Here is a 27989-nt window from a genome sequence, read left to right as displayed (position 1 = left end):
AAATATTAATTTCAGAATATGCAGTATTAACTCAATACAGCGTACTGAATGATGGAAAGAGGAGGAGACTATGTGTGTAATCACTTCCCAGCATGTTTTCTCAGGTACCTGTATTTGGGAGGAGAGAGCAGTGGTGTATGCGTCTCATGTGAGCAGAAATATGGCAGATTTCAGTGTTTGTTTCCCACTTCCAGACATGCAGTGCCCCCTCTGCACAGCTGGCTATCACATATTGTCCCTGCCCACAGAAAGCACGACAGAGCAGGTCAACAAAGAAAATAATTTATCAAACCAAAGAAAAAGACAATTTCATGCTATAGTTAAACAGTTCTTTACATTGTACACAATATAGAGAGCTTATTTACTTAAAGCTGCATAAGTGACTCACCAGACAGCAGACAGAGGTAAGTGGACTTGTCCAGGAGATTTCCCTCAGACACTGCCCAACCTGAAGGTCCCACGAACAAAGTCTGCCGTCATTTGAAGAGCTTAACTGGAACAAAAACAAAAAACACATTTTTGAAAGCACTTGTATGTTACTTAGATGTAATTATCAGATATGCGTGTCTGTGCATTGCTTCCAAGCTTGCTAGCCTTAGCTGATAAATTAACACTCCATCTTCTTAGCCAAATGTGGACACTTTAGGCTCCAAAAAAAAAAAAAAAGAAACAGAAAATTAGTTTAAAAACAAACAAACACATAGACCCCACCCACCCAAAAAACAACAACAACAAAAACAACCCAAACATGTACAGCAACCCTCTTCGATACACTGTTTATTAACTAAATGAGCCAAATTTTTCCACAAAACCTTTCTACAATATAGCTGTACAGCAATTCTTGACTAAGTTTCTTTATTTTTTATTTTTAAATTGAAAGACTTGACCATAAACAGTTTAACTATCATGAATACAGTACATACGACTAAAGAATTTTTACATGAAATCTTGTGATGCCACCTGTTGCTTTTCCTTAGTTGCCCTGTTGAATTTGATCTTGTTGTACTGTGAGGTAACAGTGCAATATGGAGTCAGGTGTGAGACATTTTAGCACCAATGACACTAAACAGGGGAGAAAATTTTCAAAGCACCACTCATAACCCCGACAAGGATCAGGCAAAGGCCACTATTTGTATTTTTCTTTCCACTGTCCTACAATAACTGTGATTGTAGTAAAGGACAAAGGAACGCTTGTTTGGTTGGTCTCGACATGCCTCCATCCCCATTTTAATATAACATCACAGCTTTGTATATATAATTAATTTGATCTCTTGGCTGTGGACCACAGATCCCACTTTCAGAACCACTGCTTTATGACACAAACAAAATATGAAAAGAAAAAAAGAAAAAGAAGACCAACCACACAATCTGGAGTCCAAACGCAGCCTGTGACCCAGTCTCGGTGAGCATGAGGCAGAGTCTTAGAACGAACAGCAGGAGCAGTCACATCCCACACCATCAGAGCCTGAAACAATCAAATGTTTATGATAACAGATGAAGAGAAAACCAATGTAGCTCTCTCCAGAGGTAGAATATAACAAGTGCATTTAATCAGCTACTGTTAGTGTTTATGTTTTATGTGCTTTATTTTTCTGCATTCCACACTGAAACACTACACTTTTAATTACACTACATGAGTTTTAGTTCCCAATTGCCAGTTTTGGTAGCCGGGGATCAGTCCGCCAGGGCCTCCGCTCCTGGCTGTTACCCAGCACACAATGCACCCAACCCCTACGGCACCACCTGCGGGTGGTGGGCCTGCGGGAGGATGGGCCCATGTCCCCTTTTCGGGCTGTGCCCGGCCGGGCCCCATGGACTAAGGCCTGGCCACCACACGCTCGCCCTCGGGCACACTCGCCCTCGGGCACCCTCCCCAGGCCTGTCTCCAGGGCGGGGCCCGATAACCCTATCCCGTCAGGCTAAACTGTTCCTTCAATGTTCTCCTCATAAGGGTCTTCTGAATCGCTCTTTGTCTGGTCCCTCACCCAGGACCAATTTGCCATGGGAGACCCTATCGGGGGCAAAAGCCCCCGGACAACATAGCCCATGGGAACCCCTCCACCACGATAAGGTAGCGATTCACGGAGGCCCCAGTCCGTGAGATCTTCAACACACACCTCTGGCAGAGCTTCAACAGCATTCCGAGGGAGAGTGGGGACATTGAGTCCGAATGGACCATGTTCAGCATCTCCATTGCCGAAGCCGCTGCATTGAGCTGCGGCCGCAAAGTGGTTGGTGCCTGTCGTGGTGGTAACCCCCGAACCAAATGGTGGACACCAGGCTGAAGAAGGAGTCCTATCGGGCTTGGCTAGCCTGTGGGACTTTGGAGGCAGCTGACAGGTACCGACAGGCCAAGCGGAATGCGGCTCGGGCAGTGGCTGAAGCAAAAACTCGGGTGGGGGAGGAGTTCGGAGAGGCCATGGAAAAAGACTTTCGGACTGCCTCGAAGAGATTCTGTCAAACAGTCAGGCAACTCAGGAGGCGAAAGTGGTGCTCTACCTGCACTGTGTATAGTGCTGGTGGAGCGCTGCTCACTTCGACTGAGAAAATTGTCGGGCGGTGGAAGGAATACGTCGAGGACCTCCTTAATCCCACTGACATGTCTTACGAGGAGGAAGCAGAGTCTGGGGATGACCCGCCAATTTCCAGGGGAGAGGTCACTTAGGCAGTTAAACAACTCCTTGGTGGCAGGGCCCCTGGTGTGGATTAGGTCCGCCCCGAGTTCCTGAAGGCTCTGGACATTGTAGGGCTGTCCTGGCTGACAAGCCTCTACAATGTTGCGTGGAGATCAGGGGCAGTACCTCTGGACTGGCAGAACGGGGTGGTGGTCCCCATCTTTAAGAAGGGGGACCGGAGGGTGTGTTCCAACTACAGGGGGATCAGACTCCTCAGCCTCCCTGGGAAAGTCTATGCCAGGGTGCTGGAAAGGAGAGTTTGTCCACTAGTCGAACCTCAGATACAGGAGGAACAATGCAGTTTTTGTCCTGGTCGCGAAACACTGGACCAGCTCTTTATCCCCGGCCCCGGATAAAGCGGAAGAAGATGGATGGATGGATGGATGGAGTTTTAGTTACCTTATAAGGTAATTTAAGTGTACCAAAAAATCTTACATGTTCAGTAGGCAGTATCCCTAATCTGAATCTATGAAGCACTGCAACTACATGATATCATTATTAATATTATTATTATTTTATTTTTTTAAGTAAGAATAACCCAGAATTCATGATTTCACCCTCTCAAATGAGACAACGTTCTCCCCCTCTCATACTGATTTCACAGTTGTAACCTTTTATTGAGGTACTCTCATAAGGTTCATAAGGGGGGGAAGAGTTACAGGTACCTGATCTTTTCCACCAGACAGCAGCTGTGCACCATCTGGACTGAAAGCCAGACACGTGACTCCGCCACTGTGGCCCCTCAGTATTGAATTTGGCTGGATCGGAGGGTCACAGGTCAGATCAGACAATAACCACAGCCCAATGGTGAAGTCATCTAATTCAAAGAGCAACATTGTAAAACATTTTTAGACATAAGTCAAACTGACTGGAACTTGAGAAACTTTTGATAATACCCTGAGAAGAAAGCATAATCACTACCACCAATCACACCTACCTGAAGCTGTCGCCAGGTACGTGGAGTTTTGTGCGAGTGCCTGGATGGTGCCCGATTGCACACCAAACACTCCCACCATTTCCAGGACTTCCGTCATTCCCTCCTCTTCTTGTTTTCTCTTCCACACCCGCAGAAATTTGTCACTTCCTCCAGACACCAGCAGATCGGTGTCAGTCTGCTCTGCTTCTAAAATGACCCACAGCATGCACGGTACAGACACGTCCAGGTCCACGGAGGCCCAAATCTTCTCACCTGAAAAATTAATTTTGGTACAGTTTGTTTCTTTTATAGTGCACACACTTAAAAAGAGCAAGAAAGGAAAAAACCTAGAGGAGATGCTTTGAATTTTAATGCCAGAGATGTCTTTTTTGAGCCACTGGCCCCACTTCATACACACACACACACACACACACACACACTTTCTTGTAGTGATTCCATCTGGTAAACATTTTTGAAACATTCGTAGCTCACAACACACCTGATCTGAGGCTGAAAAGTTTGATGCCATCAGCGTGGTATCCCACAGCAACATAGTCTCCATTCACAGCCACACACAGAGCAGCAGGCTGAGACGTTACAGCCTTTAGCTTTTTCAGAGGTGGTTCCTGCATCCACTGACGAAGAAGAAGAAGAAGAAAAAAAAAAAAAAAACATGAACATGAAGATGCTGAAATTCATGAATATATGAATGAACAGGTTTTTCCATCAATAGAGCCCCACCTTAACACTTAACATCATCAGTACAAGATCCTTGTAAATGTGCAGCATCATTAAAGTTAAAAGGGGTCCAGCAAAATATTAGAACTTACATCATCACATTTTAATTCAGTGACAGAACGTCCAAGTCCTCCAGACCAGAGGTTGAGCTGTTTGAACAGAAAAAACAGAAATGGGAGGTGGTGATGATTAGCTTTATAATCACTGAAATCTTTGTTTGTGAGAAGATACTGGTGCCTGTTCCTGCACTGACTTTCTCCTGATAACTGCACTATGACTGCTTCAGAGGTGGTGCTTTTTGAGGTCGTTTTTGAGAAAATAAACAGCAGTGTCATATCAGTCATCTCAGATAAATCAGAAAACAACAAAAGGCTATCTCCGAACGTTGATTCTGTTCATCTGGATGTAGAGTTTTCAGAAAACTCTACGTCCAGATGAACAGAATCAACGTTCGGAGATTTACTTACCTGGATGATTGAGAATGCATCAAGACGTTTTAAACCAAAAGTTATTTTATACAAAACCAAATGGTTATTAAAATAAGCAACATTTGAAGGGAAAAGCAGAAGCTTTATTATGTGCTGACTGATGTCTCACCATGTGATCAGAGCCAGCGCTCAGAAGCATGGATCCTTCCTCCAGGAAGGTGAGGGACTCTGTGGCTTCACAGTGAGCCTGGAAACATCCCACACAGGTGGAGGTGGGCACTGACCACACCCTCACCTCCCCAGACACAGAGCCAGAGCAGAGCATGGAGGAGTAGGGAGAAAAAGAGAGGCTGCGCACTGATCGTGTGTGGCCGCACAGGGACTGATGGAGAGAGAGAAAAACAGTGAGTGCATTATCTGAAGTAGTTCTTCTTTCAGCTGTTCTCTAATAATAATAATAATAATAATAATAATAATAATGATAATAATACTTTCAAAAAAGCCCTATTCTGCTAAAGAACTGAAATTAAAAATAAATATCTCAGTTTCAATAGACCACACCCCCTTTTGTAGACACATGTTTTCATTGGTTCCGATATTCCATACTTCAGTTATATTTATGGTCCAATTTTTTTTCTCCTGTAGATCTTTAGTAGAACTGATTATGTATTTTTAACATACATTCATGGTGAAAATGAAATAACATTGCAACATTCACAGCATTGAGCTCACTGTTAGTTTTTTATTCTTGAGCCAGTTCCACAAGATCACATTTCCATTCCAGCAGCCAGCAGCCAGAAGGTGACCCTTAGGGTCAAAGGTCACACAGTTCATAGGGCTTCTGCTGAGCACGGAGGACACTTCAGTACCTTTATCAGAAGACCACACCTGAAGAGAAGAAACAGGTTTGATTAATACAGTCGAGGAACGATGTCAAACCTGGCAGTGCAGCGTCAGGCTGTAAACCATAACAAAGCAGCTGCACAAATGACTAACAACACATCATCACTTAATCATCACTTTCACCCTCAGGGAGACAGACTAGAGCTAGAGAACAATTTCAACTTCCAATGATTATGAAAAAAAGAAAGCAAAGTTACTTTTTTATGCAACTGTAGCTACATAAGGGCTGCTCAACTTTGGCTAAACTCATAATCATAAGTGTTGAACATTATTATACACAGACGCTGGAAAAATAGTGGACATATTCTACCTTTCTGTGAACCTTAATTACAATCTAGCTGATATTGAAGATTATTTCGTTCAATGAACACTCTACAAAACTAAATTACATAACACTGTTTGTTTTTGATCCACATGTGCTGGCATTCCTGAGGTCCTATTTCACATGATACTGAATCAAGACAGAAGTCGAGGCAGAAAAACACAAACATCTTTTTAGTGTTACTTTAATCATGCAGTCGAGGGAAACCGTGGCGAGGTGCTTCTTGTCTGCAGTGACATCACTTCCTGTTATCATATTAGTGTGGCCATCAATAACGTCAGTCCTACAGAAACACAAGTAAAATGACTTTAAAGATTTGGTGCTATATTTGTAAAAAATTAAATCTAAACCAATCTTTTAACCCTTCTCACACCTGCATCCATTTTCAATGTCCCACACTTCTATTCGCCCATCAAAGGAGGTGGTAGCAAGTCGTAAGTCCTTCAGGAAGACACAGCTCGAGATGCCGTCACAGCTGCTGATCAGAGACTTCACCTCCTGCTCACAGCCAGGAGAAAGTGCATATTAGACATTTTAAAGGCTTCTTATTCTCAGCAAGTGTGACAGCACATTATTTATGTATGAATTTATTTTTGTTTAATCAGGGTAGAAAATGTCTCAGCTAGAAATAAAAACAGCAAACGCATAAAGTTCACATTAATGACAATAAATACCAACTGGAAATTAACTACACACAAACATGGTCAATGAATCCAGTCTGCTACTGATCTCACAAATTCAAAGCATGAATACAAGCTGCTGAGTTGATCCACAACGTTATAAAATGTGTTTAAAACAAACACATTTGTACCTGTCCAGTCTGCGTGTGGATGAAATGTAGAGTTCCCTCGCCAGTACCAACCACCATCATCTGGTCATCCTGGCTCACAACCAGAGAGGTGGGCTCCGAGGGGAAGGTTGACAGCAGCTCGCTGAGTTCAGGAGTTCAAACGCACAAGAATATCAACACAATAAAACAATATGGACTATATTATCCAACATACACATATATCTTATTTGTTTTGTACTTCTGCTGGTATTACTGATCCCACAAGTACATTTACCATTTCCTATAATATAAGCATATACAATTTACAGTATACATTGCAGAAAAGATGCAGAAAGATTATTTTATTTTTAGCCCCAAAAATATGTACTCTTGGACAACAGGCAAAAAGCCTTCAGGGAAAAAAAAAAACAAACTTCAGTTGGTGACCTCTAGTGGTCAGGAGATACCATCAAGTTCTGCAAAGCTACTGCAGAAACATGGCGGTACAACACAATGGACTTTCCGTTCTTTTTAGAGGATTAGACCCCAGTTAACACAGAATTATGAACCTTATCTTCATTTTCTGTATAAAATATATCTGAAAATAGCACATCCCTTTAAAGCAGGGGAAGGGGAACTTCAGGCCTCAAGGGCCGGTGTCCTACAGGTTTTAGATGTGTCCTGTATCCAACACAGCTGATTTAAATGGCTAAATTACCTCCTCAACATGTCTTGAAGTTCTTCAGAGGCCTGGTAATGAACTAATGATTTGATTCAGGTGTGTTGACCCAGGGTGAGATCTAAATCCTGCACGACACTGGCCCTCAAGGCCTGGAGTTCCCCATCCCTGCTTTAAAGTATGACTTCTCCGGGTGAAACTTATTGTTATACTTTTAAGTTCATGTTGGTGCTAAAACCTTTGTCTTAATATATTTTTAAAGTGCTGCATGACCACTTTTATTACAGTAAGAGACATCAAGAACTTCTACTGACAATAAAAAAAAAAAAAATCACCTTGAAGGAGAACCCCTTACCTTTTTTCTTCACCATCACTGTTCCCATCAATGTTCAGACACTCAATTACCCGCACTCCTCCTTTGCCCACCATGCCTTTTCCCCAGGTGTGAGCAGAGGTCTCTTGAGGTTCATTGAGGGCCTGCTGAATGAAAAGAGCTGGCCAGGAGGAGAGTGTGGAGGCGTGACGCCGCAAGAAATTACGGCAATCCTTTAAATCGTCCTGGATGGAAGCTGAGAGGACAAAAAGAAACTGGAATGAATAAAACAAACACCTGGCAAGGATTTGTGGGTAAAGTACTTTTAAGCACTTACATGATGGTGCAGACTCTTGGTTCTTATCTGCAGAAATTACAGGATATAAATATCAGGAATTTTTGAGGAGTGTAATCTCAAAAAAACACATTTTAAAATATACACAGCTGCACACAGAAGAGATGTAAAAGTTTAAAAGGAAACCCACCTAACAGGCTTCAGAAAGTTACTCACCATACCAGCTGTATGTCTCCAGGAGGTGGTGCAGGAAGCCGTGGCGCACATTAGCGTAAAGGAAATAATAGCTGGAAAGCAGGAAAGAAAGTTCCCCCAGTTGTCCACTTTGAATCTAAACAAAGCCAAACAAAAGCAGTGAGAAGTTAAAATCTTCAAGAAATATCAACTGTAGCTATGATTCCCACAAGATTAGGACTTATACAATACAATATATTGTGCTTTATCTGCGGTAATTATAATAAATTACTGTATTGGTTTTTTTGCTGAATTTTATTAATATTCATGTTGCGCAGCATGAATTAATGATGGAAGATTCCTAACCAGGCTAGAAGGCAGGTGCGTGATAGAGTTGGCTTCACAATGAAGGAAGGTATTTTGGCCCCGAGGGTCAGCTTGTGTCCAGAGATGAGCTGTGGGAAAAAACCCCAAAAAACTCACCAATACATTTACAGCGGTTTACACTCAGTGTACTAAAAGCTAATTATGAGTACTTTACCTGCCAGTGTGAGGTGAGCTCTGGTTTTGTCACTTTCTGTGGGGAGAAAAAAGTCCTCAAAGGCTTGCTTCACCTCCGGATTGGTTAAAGCCAGCAGGTCGTCAGTATTGTGGCAATGAGATGGACCAATCAGACTGCAGGAAAAGATTCAAGTGTAATGCTTATTTAAAACTTTGTAATATGGCTTAAAACTCTAAACACACTCTGATCGAAACCTGAGACAAAAACTTAAAGGGAAGAAAAGGGAAAATAAAGGATATTGTTTATTCTTATTAATATCTGAGTTGTAAAGAAAGAGAATGCAAATAATTACATAATAACAATACAGTATTATGAATTATTAAAGGAATCTCAAGAAACCACACAGACCACTGCCTCTTTTTCCATGAACACAACGTAATATGTCATAAAACTTAAATAATATGCTTATATGCTCTGGGCTTATACCTTTGTAAACTCTGCACTATGCGGGTGAAGGTTGCCATAGGAATGCGTCCTTTGGGCTCTCTGGACAACTGCAGCACTTCCTGCCATGTGACTTGTCCATCCCGTAAAGACAAATCATTGCATGTGTTCAACACAGAGTATAAATCTCTCTCCTTCAGGCCTGTGGAAGAAAAGGAGGAAATGTTGAGGCAGAGTAGGTCACTTTAGTTTACGCTCACTCCTCAAATCAGACTTCTGGTTAGAAGGAGTGTATGAACATTGATTGAGCTATTATACATATAAGATGAGATTTATTAAAGTTATTATTATTAAAAACAACAACAACAGCAACAAGTTTTTAAATAAGGTTTCATCTTATTTGAAGTGTTTTCCAAAAGTCTGAGGCAACAACTATAAAAGGTACACTGCATTCAATGTGTATACAGCCAGGAAAAGATTTGTGTTTCTGTGTGTGGACAGAGCCTGTGAAACAGTTTAAGTGTGGAGTTGACGCTGTATCCAAACATAAATGACCTCAAAAAAAGAGGTTATTAGGCGACTAATAAGATAGAAAGAGGAAAATGGTGAATTTCAATGAATGTCTCTGTTTACTAAGTTACTACTTCATATTTAGTTTACAATTAAATTTCCAAAGGTGGAGGTATTTAACTTTGATGAGTGGAGGTAAAAGTTATGGTGTTGTAAAAACATGATGATACGATAGTAATTTGTATTTTACACCGTGTATGTACTCTGTAGGGGTGCAACAATACTCGTATCGATATTGAACCGTTCGATACAGTGCTTTCGGTTCGGTACCCATATGTATCGAACAATACAAAATAAATTTTATATTTATTTTATCAACTTTCCTTCTGACGATGCTGTCTGTGTTGAGCGCTCAGTGGATCTGCGCTCCACAGTGCAGCCTAGGCGGAGTAGTCGAAAGCAGATTCACTGAGCACAGGGCAAGCTAGCGAGACAGAAGTTAAGCTCTCCTTGCAACATGGCAAATTGAACCTCCCCCACCCTCATTCAGATTTGGCGTTTGGAACTATTTTGGTTTTCATGTGAGGTATGACCCTGAAGGTAAGCGCGTCATGGACTAAAGTAAAACAGTATGTTGGATGTGCCACGCAATGCTCAATTACATGGGTGGGAGCTAGTGTGTTAGCGCAGTTAGCTTGTTAAGGTGTTGGCCGTCCAGCCCCATGCATGGGCGATCCGCGGTAGCTCATTAACGGAGATTTGCCGTGTTGTGGCGTTAACGTCATTTCAACCAGATTTACGCTGACAGCACTAGTGGGAACACAACAAATATGACTGCACATTTACACATCATCCTAGTGCAAAGACAAGTGGAAGCAGACAAAAACAACAAGCACGCATGCTACAAACTTTACCCGAGTCATTTAGACAGCCGTTAGCACATGATTCTTCTTATGGGGACCTGATATGTTTAATATGCTGCTGAGAATATAGCCCAGAAGAAGCGTATAGTATAGCTTTTATTTTGGAAAGAGCCATTTCTCTGTAATAAACTCTTTTCCAAAGATGAGTGATTCCTCAATCAGATACAGGGTTCGCAAAATCGCCGACATCCCGATTTTTCCAGTCGGGCTACCAAAATCTATCTCTGCCCTGCCCGTCAGGCTATCGTAGGAAGGAAAAATATATGTCAATGGTTTTGCATTCTTTCGGAAATGTAGCTGGGTAATTATGTCATTGGCATTGGTGAGCCACTGTCAATATGTGACATATTGAAATCGCGTTTGAATTTGCGCTTGTTTTTTGCTTTCACTTTGCAATCCTGCGAACTGTGTATAGAGAGCGACAGCACTGATTGGTGAGTGATGATAATTTGCGCACCAATTCCTCTGACATAGTCTTATCAATTGTTAGCTTACTATGCAAACATGACAAGTGAAATCTCCCGCAGCAAGCTTAAACATGTGAGAGGTTGATCGCGCAGAGAATCGCTGGTTATGTGAGTGCGTGTGTAAAAGCAGCAGGATACATATTGTAGCGGGTCAGGGCTGTTCGGGGTTCTGTTTGTACAGTTATGTTTTGTTTATGTTGCCATAGTGACGGGTGACGCCCTCTCCCTGCAACGGTGTGTCCTTCCGGGGTCAGAGGGCGCCCTGTGTGTTGTTGTTGTTGTTGTTGTTGTTGTTGCTGTTGTTGTTGTTGCTGTGCTGTTGCCGCACTGAGCAGTTAGCTAGCGGCAGTGTTCTTCTGCAGATGTCAATAAACGGCTGTGATCCCTGGCTAGCTCACGGGAAGCAAGACCAAACGATACCTCCGTCTCCTCGTTGTCTGAGCTCGCCACATTGGTGTCAGAAGTGGGATGATGGTGGCACCCCATGTTCTGACCCGAGTGACTTTTCCCCCGCCGGTCGTGACCGGCCGGTGTGCCAAAAGAAGGCACCTGGACATTTGCAGGACTTTGTGTGGGGTAATGGGGTCGTCGGGGACGACTGACCCCTTAGGTGGGGGCTATGTAGCGGGTCAGGGCTGTTCGGGGTTCTGTTTGTGCAGTTATGTTTTGTTTATGTTGCCATAGTGACGGGTGACGCCCTCTCGCTGCGACGGTGTGTTCTTCCGGGGTCAGAGGGCGCCCTGTGTGTTGTTGTTGCTGTGCTGTTGCCGCGCTGAGCAGTTAGCTAGCGGCAGTGTTCTTCTGCAGATGTCAATAAACGGCTGTGCTCCCTGGCTAGCTCACGGGAAGCAAGACCAAACGATACCTCCGTCTCCTCGTTGTCTGAGCTCACCACAATATTTTAGTTCTGCTGAGCCAAGTAAGACAGGTCAGGGTGAAGAAGTGACAGCCAAAGAAAAGCTTGCCACAAAACGGAAAAGTTATGACAAATCAGACTGTAAGGCAAAAAGAAAGTGCAGCTTTATGGTTTCATGGACAAAATAATTTCTGTGGCTGCAATATGACAAGCGAAATAACCAGGGCTGCACATAAGTGGTCCGCAGGTGCGCATTCGCTGTCAAAATAAAAAACGGGCACAAGATAAGAAGTTGCAACGCGTGTTTGCATACATAAGATTTTCAGGAGGAGGACAGACATTTGTTTAGAACTCTTAAAGATGTCGAAGAAGCAAGCTCCTTTAAGCAATTACTGTGATGTTCCTCTACCTCCAAAGAAATGTCAGAAGGAGTCCGAACCACAAAAGAAGCACGTATTCTCGGAAAAGTAGTTGCAGGAGGTGAGCTGGCTTCAAACAAATGATGAACGCACAGAGATGTGGTGCGGAATGTGCCGTGAAAATTTAATAAATGACAAATTAAAAAGGCATGAACGTTTTTTTTTTTAATCGAAAAAATATCGAACCGTGACACCAAAGTATCGAACCAAACCGAACCGTGAATTTTGTGTATTGTTGCACCCCTACTATCTATTCTTATTCAAGAATAAATGTGCAGTTAACATATGATATTGGGACATCAATCATACCTGTGGTGCTGACAGTGAGTGTAGCCAGGGCCCAGCGGAGTCCCAGCATGCCTCTGTACTGTGAGCAGAGTCTCTGCAGGCTGTACTGCACCAGCTGTCTCAGAGACTGCGGCAAGTCCTGCAGGCTCTCCTTCAGCTAGGACGCAAACACAGAAGCCGCTTTCACACATGAACTCCAGACAATGATGTACAAAGATGCCTTTTCTTAAATATAGGATGCAACTAGTGTGTACATAAGAAGCTACCTCTGCACACAGGAGGTGGCAGGATAAAGGGCAAACAGGTAAACAACAAATTCTCCTGGCAGTTGGTTACTCTAATGGACTACTGGACATCACATGGTATAAGGAGCCGGCAAGTTGAAGACCGTTTAATGTGGGAACAGATATGGAGGCTGACAATGAAGTCTAAAGTTTAGAGGAAATGTATACCAAGCAAAATAATTTGCACAACAGTTCATTTGCAGTCAAGCAGATCCTGCACTGGTTTATTGTGGAAGAGAGAGCTGAGTGTGAATGTGTCGATTTACTGGTTAAATTACTTTTCTACCCACCTCCATGTTCCTATATGTAAAATTAAATAAATATTCAAGTATTTTAGTAATCTTCCACCAAACACTGTATTAATATTTCAGCATTTCTTTATTACCTTTATTGTAGTTACGTGTTAGATTAAAATTGTCACATAAATTAAAATACCAGAGAGAAGGGGGCTAAAGCAGTGAGTTTGAACCTTGTCAAAAGAAGCAAAATTCCTCAGGTCTTCACAAGCCAGGTGCAAGTAAAGAGGACTGACTGCTCCCTTCTTGGATATTAGTGTCTGGAGCTGGACAAACACACACAAGCATGACATAGTGTAAAGATGGATATAAAAGACAAATTTAACCATCCAGAGAATGTTTTGAATTCAAAGATATCATAAGAAGAACCTGGTTGTTGAAAGCACAGTCGCTGAGTTTCTTGCCAAATGCATCCAGTTCCTTCTGAACGATCTCCTTTCGGTCTGGCAAGGTAAGCTGTCCCAGCGTAAACAGGAGCGTCCCTTTTTTCTTGGTTAGTGTTTGTAACAGAGCTGCTTTAGACGTGATGCTCACCACCAAACAGACACCCTGTTAAGACCAGGATTATTTGAGATTAAGTGCAGTTAAAACTGAAACATACCGTAACGAAAGTAAATAAATGGATGAGCAGCCCTGCACATTACACATATAAAAAAAAGTTTATGAAGACAGGGATGAAAAAATTATGGAGAGTTTATCGCCTGCACATAAGATTTCGTTTTTGCAGGTCATCAACTTTCAAATATTTTAATGCAAAATAAAAGTTGTGCACACCAGAGGATAAAAGGATCTATTTGATTAACATGGGCTGTATCTGAACTTATAATAAGTAAAATTGCAGCAGGTCCCTTGAAATAAATGTATCCGAGTTGCAAATCTTTGCTATTTTTTTATGTGTGATGAAGCACCTTTTCTCCCCAGGTGACCCGTGGAAGCTGCTGTGGGATCCAATCAGAGCTGACCTGACCTCTGCCATCCTGGACAAGATCTGCCCCATCAACTAGCAGCACCAGAGGTTTGTTCCTCTTTATATTACTTAATGTGGAGTGAAACTCTGACAGCAAATCTCTGAGAAAAGGAAAAAAAAAAAAATCGGTCATGAAACAGACAGCTGGAAACCACTGTAAGGGAACAGATTACATGACCAAAAAGTTACTTACTTATACGAGTGAGTAAAAGGCGATTCCTCCTCTGTGCCCTTTATCTTTCTCAGCCACTTAACAAGACACCGAAGGAGTTTTTCCACAGAGTGTGCTGATTGGCTGGCGGCTGTAGAGTAAGAGATTACATCGCAGACGAGGTTTTTCCTGGACTTAACTCCAGTCCTGAGGGCCTCAGCTAGAGCAGCCTGTGTGTGGAAACAATAAATTTACATTTAGGCCAGAATATATTTGACCATATGAGCTCTGAATACCAGCTCAAAAGATAATGAAACAAAATAAAAATATCAAGAAACAAAGTTCGAGTTGAGGGTTGGGTGTGAACTCTATGGTTTTCGGGGTTTTTATGGTTATTTTTTTAATCGTTTTTATCGTTAACTCGGTTTCCTTGGGTCTTTTCCCGTGTGTTATGAATAAATCTTCCTTTTTTGATACCGGTACTGGTTTTATTTTGTTGAATTTATCTGCAACACCTTAAAGGCCGGTCCGTGAAAATATTGTCGGACATAAACCGGTTCTTGGCACAAAAAGGGTTGGGGACCGCTGCTCTAAAAAGCCCGCTTGGAAAATTAGCTGGAAAGTAAAGACTAAGTAAGTACGTGAACTCAAACGCATTTCTTTTCATTTCCGTTCATCTGAAAATCTGAAGATGTTTGGCCTCTTATGATAATTGGGATTGCCTGGTAGAGAGAATGAAACCTTTCCTTACCTAAAAGGTTACAGGTTAAAAATCTAACTATGTGTTTTTAGAGATTTTGAGCTTGAGTCTTTGAGAAGTGCACAAGATAATAAATGACTGTTGGCTTGTTATGCAACTTGGAGAGGAAACTCCCAATCAATTAATCAATTAGTTACAAGCAAAAATGCCAGAAAATCTACCTCGTTCTAAAACATTCAAAAAGTTCAGACGCCATAATCAATTTTGATGCCTTCATGTGGTGTTTCTTTCATTATGTCCACTTCCTACACATGCAGCAGGTTAGAAGTCTTTCAGAAATTTACCATGAAGACAGTTTTTCCTTCTCCAGGTCCTCCCTCCACCACAATCATCCCTCCTTTGGTCTGGGCCTGCTCCACCAAATCCACAGCGTTAGACAGAAGCTTCGACCTGCCAAAAAACTGCCTCTGCATCGCCTCCTGGTGGACCTCCTGCTCCAACACCTCTGATGCAGCCTCAGCCTCCTCAGCCTCCTGTGAGATGTATAATTATGAAGTGTTTATTGAGTCGATTAGTAAGGTGCAGCATTGAAGAAAATCTAAGAATAAAGATACTGAAGTGGATCATATCAGAAGATTCTACCTCTACAAGCAAAATCAGAGCTTATCAGACTCACGTCGACAAACAGCTTTTTGACAGCCATCCAAAGGTCCTCCAGCACAGCGTTGCCAAAGTCCTCCAGGTTTTTCAGATATGGTTTCCCATCCACAACGCCTCCCCACTCACACGAATAACTATACCACAGAGAAATTTAGTGAAATGTGACTTTTTCAGGACTGAAAAGCAGGAACAAAACAAGTTAATTTTCTTATTAAATTAAATTTAAATATTTAATTTATCCAATAGAGATCCGAACAGAAACCTGGACATTTCCAGGCGACTCTGTTCATATAAAAGATGTCCTTTATGACTCTAATTTGACAATAATTAACATCAACACATCAAACTTATTAGTTATTTATTATGGTCTGTGGGGTGAGACACATAAATAAGTAAAATACAACTGGTGCAATTTGCAGACCTTTTCCCTACCTGCTCATCTTTTAAGGCTTTTAACTTTGGTACAAACATAACATTTAAGACCAAAAAACAAAAGCAGAGAGCATACAGTGAAAGAGCATACTTTTAAACTACTTAGATTATGGCTTTAGTGCTATAAGCATGATTGAGACGACTCACTTTTCTGTGACCTTGACATCACCGGACAAGAGTCTTCCCTTCAGAGAGGCCATTTTATGTGCAGCGTCCGTTGATTCAGGCGCAAAATGTGATCTCCAAGCCACAGGAACTGAACTGAACACCAATAGAAATACTGGATAAAGTAATGTGATGCATTTCTGCTATACTGCTGTTGGACTGCTATACTTAAATCAACTCCCAAAAAACAAAAACCCAACATGTATAAAATGTATAAAAACATCAAATTAAAATACATACTTGATGATGTTCGGATCTCTAAAGTAGCAAAGCATTCGCTGGTGTGCTACGTCGGGATAAAGAGCCTGAAACTGACGGATTTCCATCTCTGTGATGGACAGACCTGCTGGGGCTGAGGCCAGCTGCAAAGAATACATTATTCATCTTTCATTTCAACTCAGATTTATAACTTAAAACAAAAGTCATCATTAAATTTAGTTTGTACATCTTAACATGTCAGGTATGTGACACATTTATTGTTATGCTTGATGTTTTTGTCTCTAATGTTATATGTTATGCACTACTACAGCACTTTAGGTTTCTTAACCTTCATGTAATCACTAATATGAATGTTCACGCGTTTCACAATAGTTATATAAAGTTATTAAACACCTATCGAAGTATCTATCATCAATGAAGTTAATTACTGTGCTAATTTATCTCCTTGAGCCTGGTTCTGCTTGAGATTTTTTCCCTGTTAAAAGAGAGTTTTTCCCTCCCACAGTCACTAAGTTCGTCCTTGTAGAGGATCAGGTGCTTGTTGGTCCATCCATCCATTTGCTTCCGCTTATCCCTTTCAGGGTCAGCTGGAGCTTATCTTAGGGCAAGAGGCAGGGTACAGTCTGTCACAGGGCTAACACATAGACAAAGACCTCAATTAACCTAACCCCACTAAGTGCATGTCTTTGGACAGTGGGAGGAAGCCGGAGTACCCAGGGAGAACCCACGCAAACATGGGGAGAACATGCAAACTCCACACAGACTCTACCATTGACTGATGGTAGAATTGAACTCAGGACCTTCTTGCTGTGAGGCAACAGTGCTAACCCCCGTGCCACCGTGCTTGTTGGTGTTTCTTTGTAATATTTTAGGGCCTTTACTTTACAATATAAAGCACTTTGAGGCAAACTGGTTCTCACAGAGACTGCCTTTATAATATGTTGCTCTTGTTATCTAAAATTTAACATCTAATTTTATATGTATATAAATATGGCATAAAGTAAGTTGTTAGTAAGATAGTTGGTACCATTTTCTACAAATGTTATAATTCATGTAGGCAGAAGTCTGGTTGTTTAATGTCTGGAATATAGGATTATAATTTATTCTTGTATTGTTAGACTCAACTGTCATTTCCTTAATTATTACAAAGATTTCTTGTAAAAGATCATAACTTAATCCATTTAAGTTTAGTGTCGGTGTGACAGGTTTGGTCAGAATATTTTTCTGTTTGTTCTGTACTTTCCAGTATTTTCCCGGTCACATTTACAGAGCTTGTCCTGTTACGTCTGTTCCATAAGTCTTACCCAGCTGTACTGTGGGAGGTCTGGTAGGTCAGGTTTGGGGGGCACCTGACCGTATCTCTCCCCGAGGATTCCCACCAGCATCTGGCTGCGACACACCTCTGACAGGCATAACTCTGAGGCCCGCTCAGACTCCTCCTCTGTCACACCCCAACGCAGTTCTACCTCTTGCAAGTAGAGGCAGTGTGGTGCAGCGCGCCGGCGTAGCTCTGGGAAGACGCTCCGCACCAAGATGTCGCGTTCAGAGTGCATGTCTCTGAATGTGGAGGAGATGAACACCCGCACACCTTGCCATCTGAGGATGGAGGGAGGAACTACAGTTAAACTAATGAGGAGAAATAGGGAGGAAAAAAAACATCTTAAAATGTAAAACATACATTAATTTTGGGCTTGTTGGTATTGAGACCAGATTGCTCGTGGTCTGAGAGTGTTGACCCCCCTCTGGTGGAGGAATGTTATATAATTTGTCCAAATGCTCCACGTGATCGAGCAGCCTGGAAGATCCTCTCTCTGCCACAAACCTGGTCAAATAGTGAAAAAAAGGATTGGGGGGGAAATATTTATTGACTTTCTTGATAACTATAAACTTTTGTTGTATCCATACAATAATATGCAGCTGGTCATCTTAGTTTAGCGACAACTAGAAACAAAGGAACACTAAAGGCAGGTTCTGTCTATGGGAGGGGCACACTTTCGGTGTGACCAGCTGCCCCTTCCACTTCATCACTGGACGTTCCAGTGGAAAAACCTTTTTTAAACCTTATATTCTGTCATTACATACAATAAAAATCCTTATAAGCTTTGTTAATCTCATCCAAAACTTATAAGGATCCTTTTAAATTGGTTTAACTGCTGAAAACGTGCAATTTTCACATCAGGATGAAAATAAAAGTTCATTTAACTTATGCTTCCTCGAGGTGTTTCCAGATGCCTGTGATGTGGCAAAACCTGCTTCCAGAAGCACATTGACAAACCTCATTGACAAACAAGGCTAGCTCTGTGGTCGGCATGAAGCTGGACACTCTGGTGACAGTGGCAGAGAAAAGGACACTAAAAACAACTGCTGGACATTATGAACAATGCTGGGCATCCTCTGCACACGGCCATTAACAACCAGAAGAGTCTGTTCAGTGACAGGTTGCTTCTCCCCAAGACAAGAACTAACAGACTTAAAAACCTTTGTCCCACACGCCATCAAACTGTTTAACTCCTCTCTGGAGGGGAGAGGGAGGGGAAACAGGAGGACAAAGGAGGGGGGAACAACTAAGCTGTAGTGCCTCTTCACCTCACTGTACAATACCTTTTGTGCAATACTTTTGTTAATAGTCAATGGTGCAATAGACCTCAATACATGAAATGTGCAATTCACTTGTATTTTTATTCCTATTTATTCTATTTATCCCCTTCGTATATTTTATTTATATACGTCTCTGTATTTATATATGTGTGTATATATATATATATATATATATAATATTCTGTAACTGTAACTTCTGTCGGTGCTGTGCTTTTGGAAACCGAATTTCCCAGAGGAACCCACCCGAGGGATTAATAAAGTTTTATCTTATCTCTTATCTTCAACAGTGAGTGCTCAGTACAGGTCCTAGCTGGAGTTTTATGATGTTTCTTCCCATATATTTTGCATCTTTCCACTGTAACTCTAATAATAGTGTTGAGATAATGGCTTAACAGAGTAACCTGCTGCTATTATTATTAGTTTTTCAGGACATTAAACAAATGTGATATTACATTTTACTCAAGAGGCTCTTTTTCTCCAGCTTCGTGTTAAGCTAAGCTAACCAGCTGTTGATTCCAGTTTCACACTCAACCAAAAAAATATAGAAGTGGCATCAATGGTTTCATTGTGGCAAGAAAGTAAATAATCATATTGGCTAAAAGATGAACGATGACTAAACATCAAGTGAAATAAACGCTTGTTGTTATCAATATTATTATAACACCTTACTGTGCCAATGGATGCAACATTTATATCGTTTATATGAATAATAAAAAATTATGCATTTTACCTCAGCACCTGCTCACTGAAGCCTGTCAGCACTATGTGGTTCCTGTCGAGGGTTTTTGAGTTTCCATCACTAAAACCAAACATTGCAAATTATTGCATATTTGAGTTTTATCATCCCAGTGATGACCGTTTTTGCTGTTCCTGACAGAACAGCAAAAATAAATAAAAACAAACAAACAAACAAAAAAACCACCATTACCTATCTGAACAAATGTGCACTACAAGGGAACTGCTGTTTATTTCCGTCCTGTAGTTCCTGATGACAAAGCTGACTTCTGTACTTAGCCAGGACTCAGACAGCACGATGATGTTGCTCACCTGAGGTTTCAAAAGTATTTAAGTGAATTTAAGAAAGAAACTTATGTGAGTGAACCTGAAAAGCAGGCAGAAAAACAGTACTGTGCCACCTTCTTACAGGAGCTGTAGATACTCATCTGTGCCATGTACAGGCACGAAAAATTCTGCAACTGTAAAGCTCATGACCCATCCAGGCAATGAAAACAGTAACTTAAGTCTATTATTAAAGCTGCTGTTTGCGAGTGAAAGGAGTGAAGTTAACAGTAGGGATACAGCAGGATTATTTAAAAACTAATCATATTAAATATTTTTGTTATAAAAATAGCTCAAAACGATATGGCAGAGAGTAAGAAAATACAGTTCAGAGAGATGTTAGTGAAAGCGTGAAACAGAAAACTGAAAGTGTAGGTGAAAACAACTCCTGTGTTACACCTCTGCAGGCAAACGCATCATCACAAACTACACATAAAAAAAACTAACCTTTTTGCTCTTTAATATTCTGTCAAAGTAAGCTGTGTCACATTCTTCAGAGTTGTCTTCATAAATGTTCTGCAAAAGAAAGCAAACTTTATAGCAGTTTGCACAGTTGTCCTCTATCAACAACTATAAGTATAGTTTACCATGCTTGGTTTAAGAACAATACTAATAGCAATAATCTTCATTTCTCAAATCAAAAACAAATAAAGATTAAGATGCTATAACAGAATATGGACCTTTATTTGCTTGAGCACACTTCTGACATTTTCCAACAGGACATCAGACTTCAGCTTTGCTTCTTTCCACTGATTGGAATAAGTTATGCACAACTCACAATCCTCTGTACTGCTGGAGATCATCAGAGCGAGCAAAACTGCAACCTCTATCTTCTGTCAAGATACATGATAAATAAATGGGTGGAGAGGTTAACAGGCTCCGTCATTTTAATATACCAAACTTTTTCCAGACACAAAAAAATAAATAAATAAAAATATAGGGAGTTACACTTGGAGTGAGTTTGTCATGATCCTCGATATTCGTCTTCCTGCGTTTCGGTTTTGGGTTTTCTGCCTCTTTTTCTTCATTTTCTTGTTCCTCTGGGTCAGGAGGCAGGCAGAAGTCCAGTTTCTTGATCGCAGACTGATCGTAATAGATGCCCGGAGAGAGCAGGATAAGTGTCCGTCCAGGGAGCGGAGGCACGTTGTGACGACAGGAGATCTGAACGGCAGTTTCCAGAGCTTTACGGTAACGGTCCAACAGTGCAGCAGTGTAGTTCCTCTGACTGCACACATACAGAAAACTTTAGTCTTACACTCTGTGCAGATTGATTCTTTTTCTCACTACCAAATACATTTTAATCTGAACCGATCTGCAACATAAAAACATTTTCGATGTCATTATAAGCAATTTTGTGGCAGTATATATTTACATTTTCTTCATGTGATGCTTTTGTAACCTGTGCATCACTGCAAAAGCAAATTATATATAGAAAACATCCAAACAATGCAGTGTAAAGATTAGCAAACCAGGAATGTTTTTGTTTTTTTCCAAAATTAACTAAAGCTAAAAGGAAAAGTAATTATCACCAACTCAAAAATAACATTCACATACTTGGCTTTTATGAGCTGGGCCTTCTTCATTCTATACATTCGAGAGATAAACGGCACCCTGAGTGTCAGCCTGATCCTGCTCTTTTTAGTCGTTTCCCACGTCAGCCGCTTTAAGCGCTGGCTTTTGGGAATCTTCTTCAGGATGTCCATCAGGATCTTGTTGGCAGAGGGTAGTTGTTGCTGTACTGCAGAGGCTAAAAGAAAAAAAGATTGAAAGGAGAAGTGCTATGTGTGTTTTTTTGTTTTTCACAGATGTTTACACCTCATCTATGGAGGGTTAAGTTTTGTGTCATTTTGCTGACATATTTTAGTTTAAAACTGGTCACATAAACTTAGCAGAAAAAGTATGAAAATTTGTGTGGCCGATTAATTCTTAGTTGTAACAATGCTCTTGGCAATAAATCTTAAACTGTTGGAAAGCCGGTTTATTTCACTTTAAATGGTCCTATTTTTGTAAGGAAAACGTATTTGTGGGTTGAGCAGCAGAGTTGAGTAACCTCCCAAAATTTCTCTGCTAATCACAAACAGCTTATTCTGCTATTGACTCTTGCTTGGTGTAGTTTATTGGATTGGATGCCTGAAGTTGATTCAGATTGTAAACTCATTACTTACAGTCCACATGTTGCAGACATCAGTACAATTGGGCCTAACAGTAAAGGGCAGACATGGCAGCCCTCTCAGACTAGAGACTGGCTGTTCCCAATTGGCCCCCAAGACTGTAGAAGACTGCCTACAGTTCCTAGTGCTGCCAGGATGAGGAAACTGTCTTCCTGTGTTGTTGTCTTCTTGGGATGCCCTCTTCATGGCCCATCTCTGACATCCACCGTTGAAACTTAGCCTTCAATTTGGAGATGGTCCTAGGGCTCACTTCAAATAATGCTGCAATTTGGTTTTGGGGAGTAAAAGCTTGAAGTTGCCCTATAGCACAGGCCCTAACCAGATCAGAACTGATATGAATTCAGCAATTGCAATTCCATTGTCAATATCAATTATCAATTTGATTTCTTAGTGATTTTCATTGGCTCTGCTTTGAGAGCCACCACCATCTCTAAGCAGTATGTCAAAGACATTGCATTTTTGCAAATAAATTGCATGCTCTGCGGTCAAATGTTTGTGAATGTTGGAGGTATTTGCTGTCTTCGTTGTAAATGGTGTTGTGATCATTATTTAAAAATGTAATGTATTACACATATCACACAGAACACTTTTCTTAAAAGTAATGCAGTGTGTTACCTTCTCCTGTGAGCAATTAAGTAATTCATTATACTACTCGTTCCGTTACTTTCGTGCAACTTTCATGCTGAAACGCACTGTCACATAATAACCAGTTAATAGCATAAACCTTAGCCTAGAGCCCCACATACAAACACAAATCCCTATCCTAATAATGACACACATATGATTTTCTCTTAGTATTTAAATATGAACACAAAGCAATGATGAAAACCAGCAGAGATGACCACAGTAATTCTACTGTAGAAACAAAAACCAATAGAAAAGGAGGCTGAAGCCTTACGGCTTATCAGTGAACTTGTTGAAGTTCAGGGTCAGGCTGCTGGGCCTGTGTTGACATTCACTCAGCTTTAACATCACTGTGGGTTTTTGAATAGCTTAGTGTAAGCATGCTCTCAGCGCAAGTGCTTGAAATAAGTTGAGGTTCTATTAGCAGCATAATGCAGTTTCCACTTTACCATCGTGCTCTCATCCTTTTGTGCAATAAAAATAAAAGCAAGGTCCATATCTACGCTGCAGACTGCGCCAATCTTTTCCTTCTTAGACACATGAACTGAAATCAGCTGATAGCAGGGGAATTGATAGGCAAGCAGACTAACAGTTCCAAGAAATTGGACTACTAGGAACCGGTTCTTTACAAGAGCTGGTTCTTGTTTCCCATCCCTAATATAAGGTGCCAATTAATCACCTGATTGAACAAATTTCAAAACAAATTTCCCACCTGTGGGACTAATAAAGGTCATCTTATCTTATCTTGGCAGAGTCAATAGCAGTCAATTGGCCAAAAAAAAAAAAAAAAAAAAAAAAAAAAAAATCCCAAATATTCCAGCTGTGACTGTAGGGTCACCCCGCCTCCCCTCACATTACACCCAATATTTGATCCAAATTATACATTCCAATGAATCATCTAAATTTTAGCCTATTTGATGTAATATAGACTAATACTGATTTAATAATGAATATGGAACGTTTTTTGCACTATAGTGCATCTCACCCATAGCGTAGAGCTCCATGATGACTTTGTAGGCAGCAAGGAATCTAAAAGGAAACTGTCGGCTCTGAACAACTGCTTTCTGTAAACAAATTACAAACAGTTACAGAGAACCTGATGAGCTAATTTCAACAGCAAAACAATTTCACTCATCTTTTACTCGCTTTTTATATGCTTTAAAATAAAGATTTATAGTGTGTTTCACCTCATTGGTCAGTCTGCTGAGGATCTTGTTGTGATGAGCCTCACTGATGCCCTTAGTAATCATGTTCCTCAGATTTCTCAGCATGGCCATGAATGGAAGAGACTTGGTGTCTGCGAAGGGGAGACATTATCTGTCTGTGTGTGTGTAATCATGTTTATCTTTGAGTATTTGCAGGTTATGTATACACGCATGCTCTGTCTACTTTAAAGTCTGCTGTACTAAATATTAAATAACTAATTTAAACATAAAATTCATTGATGTGTTGTAAAGAGTGATTGAGGGCTTTTAACTTGAAGGAATGAACCTCTGAAACACACTGAACACACAGAGGGAAAGATGATGCTTTTTTTTTTTCCTATCATCATGTGCTTGGTAAAGTGATTCAGTGGTTGCACTGCTGTGGTCAACAAGCCCGTGCACGTTGTTCAGTTCAATAGAAAGCCTAAGCTTTTTGTTTTTCAGACCTATGAGCTTCTCCCAGGTGGCGGCCTTGTTGCCCTCCATACTGAGCAGCCGTTCCCACGTCTGCGGCTCCTTAAGTTTCATTCGCTGCCCAGCTCTCTCCCTGTCCCACACGCCTTTCATTCCACTGTGTGTGAATGCCTTCACATCAGCTGGATACCTGATGACAACAAAAAACACTGCATTTTTATATGCACCTGATTTCTACCTTCATTTCTCTAAAGAATAAATATCAAAGAGGGTCAAAACAGGAACTCCAACAAAAATGTGCTGCATTTTACAAAGAATTGAGTACAAATTCATTTCTCTGAGACATACCAGCTATCTTATAAATTAGAAAGGATAATGCACCTCTAGTGCAAAAAAATGAAAACACTGCATACATTTATATTTTTAGCGAGACTTTAACTTCCTATCTCCAGCATTTATAGCCAGTACAGAAAGATTTTAATAAATGGTTCTCGAACAGATATGATGACAAGCATCTGTAAACATACAACTAAACAGATACAAGGTGTCAATCACCAGAAAAAAATTAGGACTTGTGGACGAAGCATAATTAAACAGCATGAGAATTACATGTTTTTTTTATGTGCTTATGCAACGTGAAAGGAAACAAACTCTGAAGCACAATTCTGCAGGTCTTACTTTTTCCCCAGAATGGCCATAACGTGTTCAGCCGGTTCTTTGATGTGAAGCCTCTTGATCATCTTCTTTATGCTGAACTCGCTCTGCTTCTTATCCACCACCTTTAACTGCAACTGCATCCAATCACAGACACAAATAAAGCAGCCATAGCCGACGTTTAAACAAGAGTAGAAAAATGGCTCTTCAAGAGAACAAAAGCAATATTAAAATGATGAATGAGTCATTCATTTTTTCAGTTGTTTAGCAGGAACTTTTTCAACTCAATCTGCACTAAATGATCTCACAATCTTGTCCTTTCTTTTTATATTTTAGCACTTTTCCCTTTAGGTCAGAAAAGACTTTGCTTAATCTATGAGATCCATTACGTTTATGATTAAGCCCATTGCACAGAAGCTTGCAGCAGCAGGTGCACATCCAACCGTGCTCAGCAAAGACGTGTAGAAAATTGACATAAACAGCAAAATATAATTATTTACACGACAAAACGAAACACACATTTTAGTTTAGTTTTCACTCATAAAATCATAAAGGTGCACACTACTGGAAGGCTAGAAGCTGCAATTTCTTAGTAGTTAGCAGATTTTCATGATAAGAACAACTCATACTCTCTCTGAAACAAGTTGTTTTAGCTCTTCTCATTTTAAGTCAACTTTTTCCTGATTGGTCGTTTGTCAAAAACTGGTTTGAACAGCAGGTGTGTGGAGCTTCTGTGCTCAAGGCAAAAGGCGGTACAACTGCGTGCTAGCAAGCAAGTAATATGCCTATTACAGTAGTTGGTAACATGAATCATTGTGTGATGCTCAAGATGATTTTCACTTTAAAATAACTCCATGGAAATTCTAAAGAGTTACAGCCCACCGTAGTGTTCCTCTCACTGGATTGTGTTTGGGGGGTTTGGTTGAAGCATGACTCATAAGAATGGATAATTGGTTGGTTTAGGAAGGAAGAGTGAGCCACCGGCACAGGAGAGACAGAAATATGGATTAAGTAACTTTTCCCTTGTGCTAGTTTATTTTCCAGTGAATGAATGAATCTGTATTTTGTTTTAATTAATTGTTTTATACACACAAAACTCCATATACATATTTCTATATATACAGTTACTCTTGAAAAAGCAGGATGTTGTCTCCTCAAAAGTGTAGCCTTTTCTGCTAGTCACTGGAGCACAAGCACTATGACTTAAATATAAAACATTAAGAGAAAATAAAGTTCTGGGCCTCACTAATTAGTAAAGCCTGGTTATATCCTTGTATATATGACAGGAAATAAGAACGAGCATAATAGGTCTGTTTTAAGAAAGCACTTCATTAAACAGTAACTAAAAAAAATAGAAAGACAGAAAGGAACTGAAAGGAAGCGCCTTATTTAGTGACACAACAGTAAAGTGTATTGACTTACAAAGTTCTTCAGAATTGATGCATTTGATCTGACCAAGTCCGCCCACTCCTTGATCTGTTTATCGGTTGGCTTCTGGAAGTCACAGATGCCATAATATGTGTGGTCAGATACAGATATTTAAAGCATGTATGTATAAGAAGTGAATTTAGAGTCAGCTACACAAACACAGAAACCACAAGCAGTTTTTTCTGGTTGAGTCAGTGAGGCAGAACAAAAACAAAACAATAAAAGCAAAGTGTTCATCTCTAGTACTAAAGTTTTTTCCCCACTAAAGAGGTGGTGAAATTAGTATTACTTGGTTAGGCCTTAATTTCCACATTGAGACCTTAAAAGTTTAGGAGAGAACATAATCACTGAATGTGTACCTTTGCTTTGCGCTTGTTGCGGTTGTGCTTACAGCGGTGCTTGCGTGTGTTGTATTTGGCCAGCTGATACTCGCTGAACTGCTTGAACTTGTCAGCCATCGCCTTCTTCAGGCACATCGGCAGAGAGCGGCTGAAGCACTGGAAACATCAGATTGTAGTGTGAAGACAGACTTGGTACATCCAGATCGTCCAGACCGTACAACAGATAATCATTATGACTTACTGTACTGTAGATTCTGACTATTTCCAGCCAATCAGACGGCAGCTGTACAGCAGCACAGAAGTATCTGCGGACATGTGGCTTGGTGGGCGGCAGGTTGGCAGCCAGAGCCAATAAGAAGTTCGCAGTGATCCGAATATTTAACTTCTGTCGAGTGTAAAGTGCCACCTAGATTGGAGCAGACAGACCATATAATATATGACATACATGATTATGTGTACCATTCATTAGCTGTGCTTACTCTCATGACGCACCACTTTAAATTGGTTATTTGAGAATACCTGATGTGTGTGCATCAGGGCTGAAAAATTAAGCAAACACCAAAGTGGAAAACCCCCCCAAAACTGCAGTTCCCTCAATGAGCCCTTCAGCCTGGCTCCAGAAGCAATTCACTCTCACTAAAAAAGCTCAACTATTAGCATTAAAAAGTAGGTTCTGGTCTCTATGAGTAATTTCCTTCTTCATAACAACTCTAAGAGGGGTGATATTTTTGTTGCTGTTGTTTTATAACTCGCTCGTTTTGATAGAGTTAGGGACGTGGCTAATTTAATCCACAGGCAGCTAAAACTGATTGTGCTATCCCTGACCTCTGATATGAGTGATTAAACTGGATTTTCTACTGTTTTTACCCTGTTGGACCCTTTGGGAAATTTTTTATGGCTTATCTGATTAAAACACAACATGTGTTCAGTGGGTTCATAGTTCATCTTGAAGATATATTGGTAAGACTTACAGTTAAGTATGCAAACATAGACAGCTATA

At 40.7% G+C, this 27989-nt stretch overlaps 1 protein-coding gene across 2 annotated transcripts in view; it reads right to left on the bottom strand.

Moving 5' to 3' along the window:
- Window positions 1–27989, bottom strand: part of tep1 (telomerase-associated protein 1) — a 38691-nt gene that overhangs the window by 7168 nt on the left and 3534 nt on the right. For both annotated transcript variants that reach the window (XM_026150034.1, XM_026150032.1), the window contains exons 5-46: window positions 27231–27395; window positions 27008–27145; window positions 26643–26714; window positions 25245–25357; window positions 24599–24756; window positions 24135–24244; window positions 23933–24011; window positions 21707–21899; window positions 21101–21377; window positions 20833–20985; window positions 20600–20668; window positions 20022–20140; window positions 19824–19892; window positions 18174–18317; window positions 17800–18091; window positions 16517–16638; window positions 16259–16372; window positions 15696–15813; window positions 15364–15552; window positions 14362–14549; window positions 14110–14269; window positions 13571–13750; window positions 13375–13467; window positions 12643–12778; window positions 9201–9360; window positions 8754–8887; window positions 8579–8667; window positions 8255–8369; window positions 8081–8107; window positions 7786–7999; window positions 6794–6914; window positions 6356–6480; window positions 6166–6265; window positions 5490–5645; window positions 4927–5139; window positions 4422–4478; window positions 4091–4226; window positions 3613–3864; window positions 3341–3492; window positions 1361–1465; window positions 389–493; window positions 109–238 (exon numbers count right to left, since the gene is read on the bottom strand). In XM_026150034.1, coding sequence (XP_026005819.1) covers window positions 109–238; window positions 389–493; window positions 1361–1465; window positions 3341–3492; window positions 3613–3864; window positions 4091–4226; window positions 4422–4478; window positions 4927–5139; window positions 5490–5645; window positions 6166–6265; window positions 6356–6480; window positions 6794–6914; window positions 7786–7999; window positions 8081–8107; window positions 8255–8369; window positions 8579–8667; window positions 8754–8887; window positions 9201–9360; window positions 12643–12778; window positions 13375–13467; window positions 13571–13750; window positions 14110–14269; window positions 14362–14549; window positions 15364–15552; window positions 15696–15813; window positions 16259–16372; window positions 16517–16638; window positions 17800–18091; window positions 18174–18317; window positions 19824–19892; window positions 20022–20140; window positions 20600–20668; window positions 20833–20985; window positions 21101–21377; window positions 21707–21899; window positions 23933–24011; window positions 24135–24244; window positions 24599–24756; window positions 25245–25357; window positions 26643–26714; window positions 27008–27145; window positions 27231–27395 — 5842 coding nt within the window. The remainder of the gene's footprint in view (window positions 1–108; window positions 239–388; window positions 494–1360; window positions 1466–3340; window positions 3493–3612; window positions 3865–4090; window positions 4227–4421; window positions 4479–4926; window positions 5140–5489; window positions 5646–6165; window positions 6266–6355; window positions 6481–6793; window positions 6915–7785; window positions 8000–8080; window positions 8108–8254; window positions 8370–8578; window positions 8668–8753; window positions 8888–9200; window positions 9361–12642; window positions 12779–13374; window positions 13468–13570; window positions 13751–14109; window positions 14270–14361; window positions 14550–15363; window positions 15553–15695; window positions 15814–16258; window positions 16373–16516; window positions 16639–17799; window positions 18092–18173; window positions 18318–19823; window positions 19893–20021; window positions 20141–20599; window positions 20669–20832; window positions 20986–21100; window positions 21378–21706; window positions 21900–23932; window positions 24012–24134; window positions 24245–24598; window positions 24757–25244; window positions 25358–26642; window positions 26715–27007; window positions 27146–27230; window positions 27396–27989) is intronic.

Source organism: Astatotilapia calliptera, chromosome 18 (assembly GCF_900246225.1).
Source record: "Astatotilapia calliptera chromosome 18, fAstCal1.2, whole genome shotgun sequence".
Lineage (NCBI taxonomy): Eukaryota > Metazoa > Chordata > Actinopteri > Cichliformes > Cichlidae > Astatotilapia > Astatotilapia calliptera.
The sequence above is the reverse complement of the archived record's forward strand: the minus strand, read 5'-3'. Positions and strand labels throughout refer to the sequence as shown.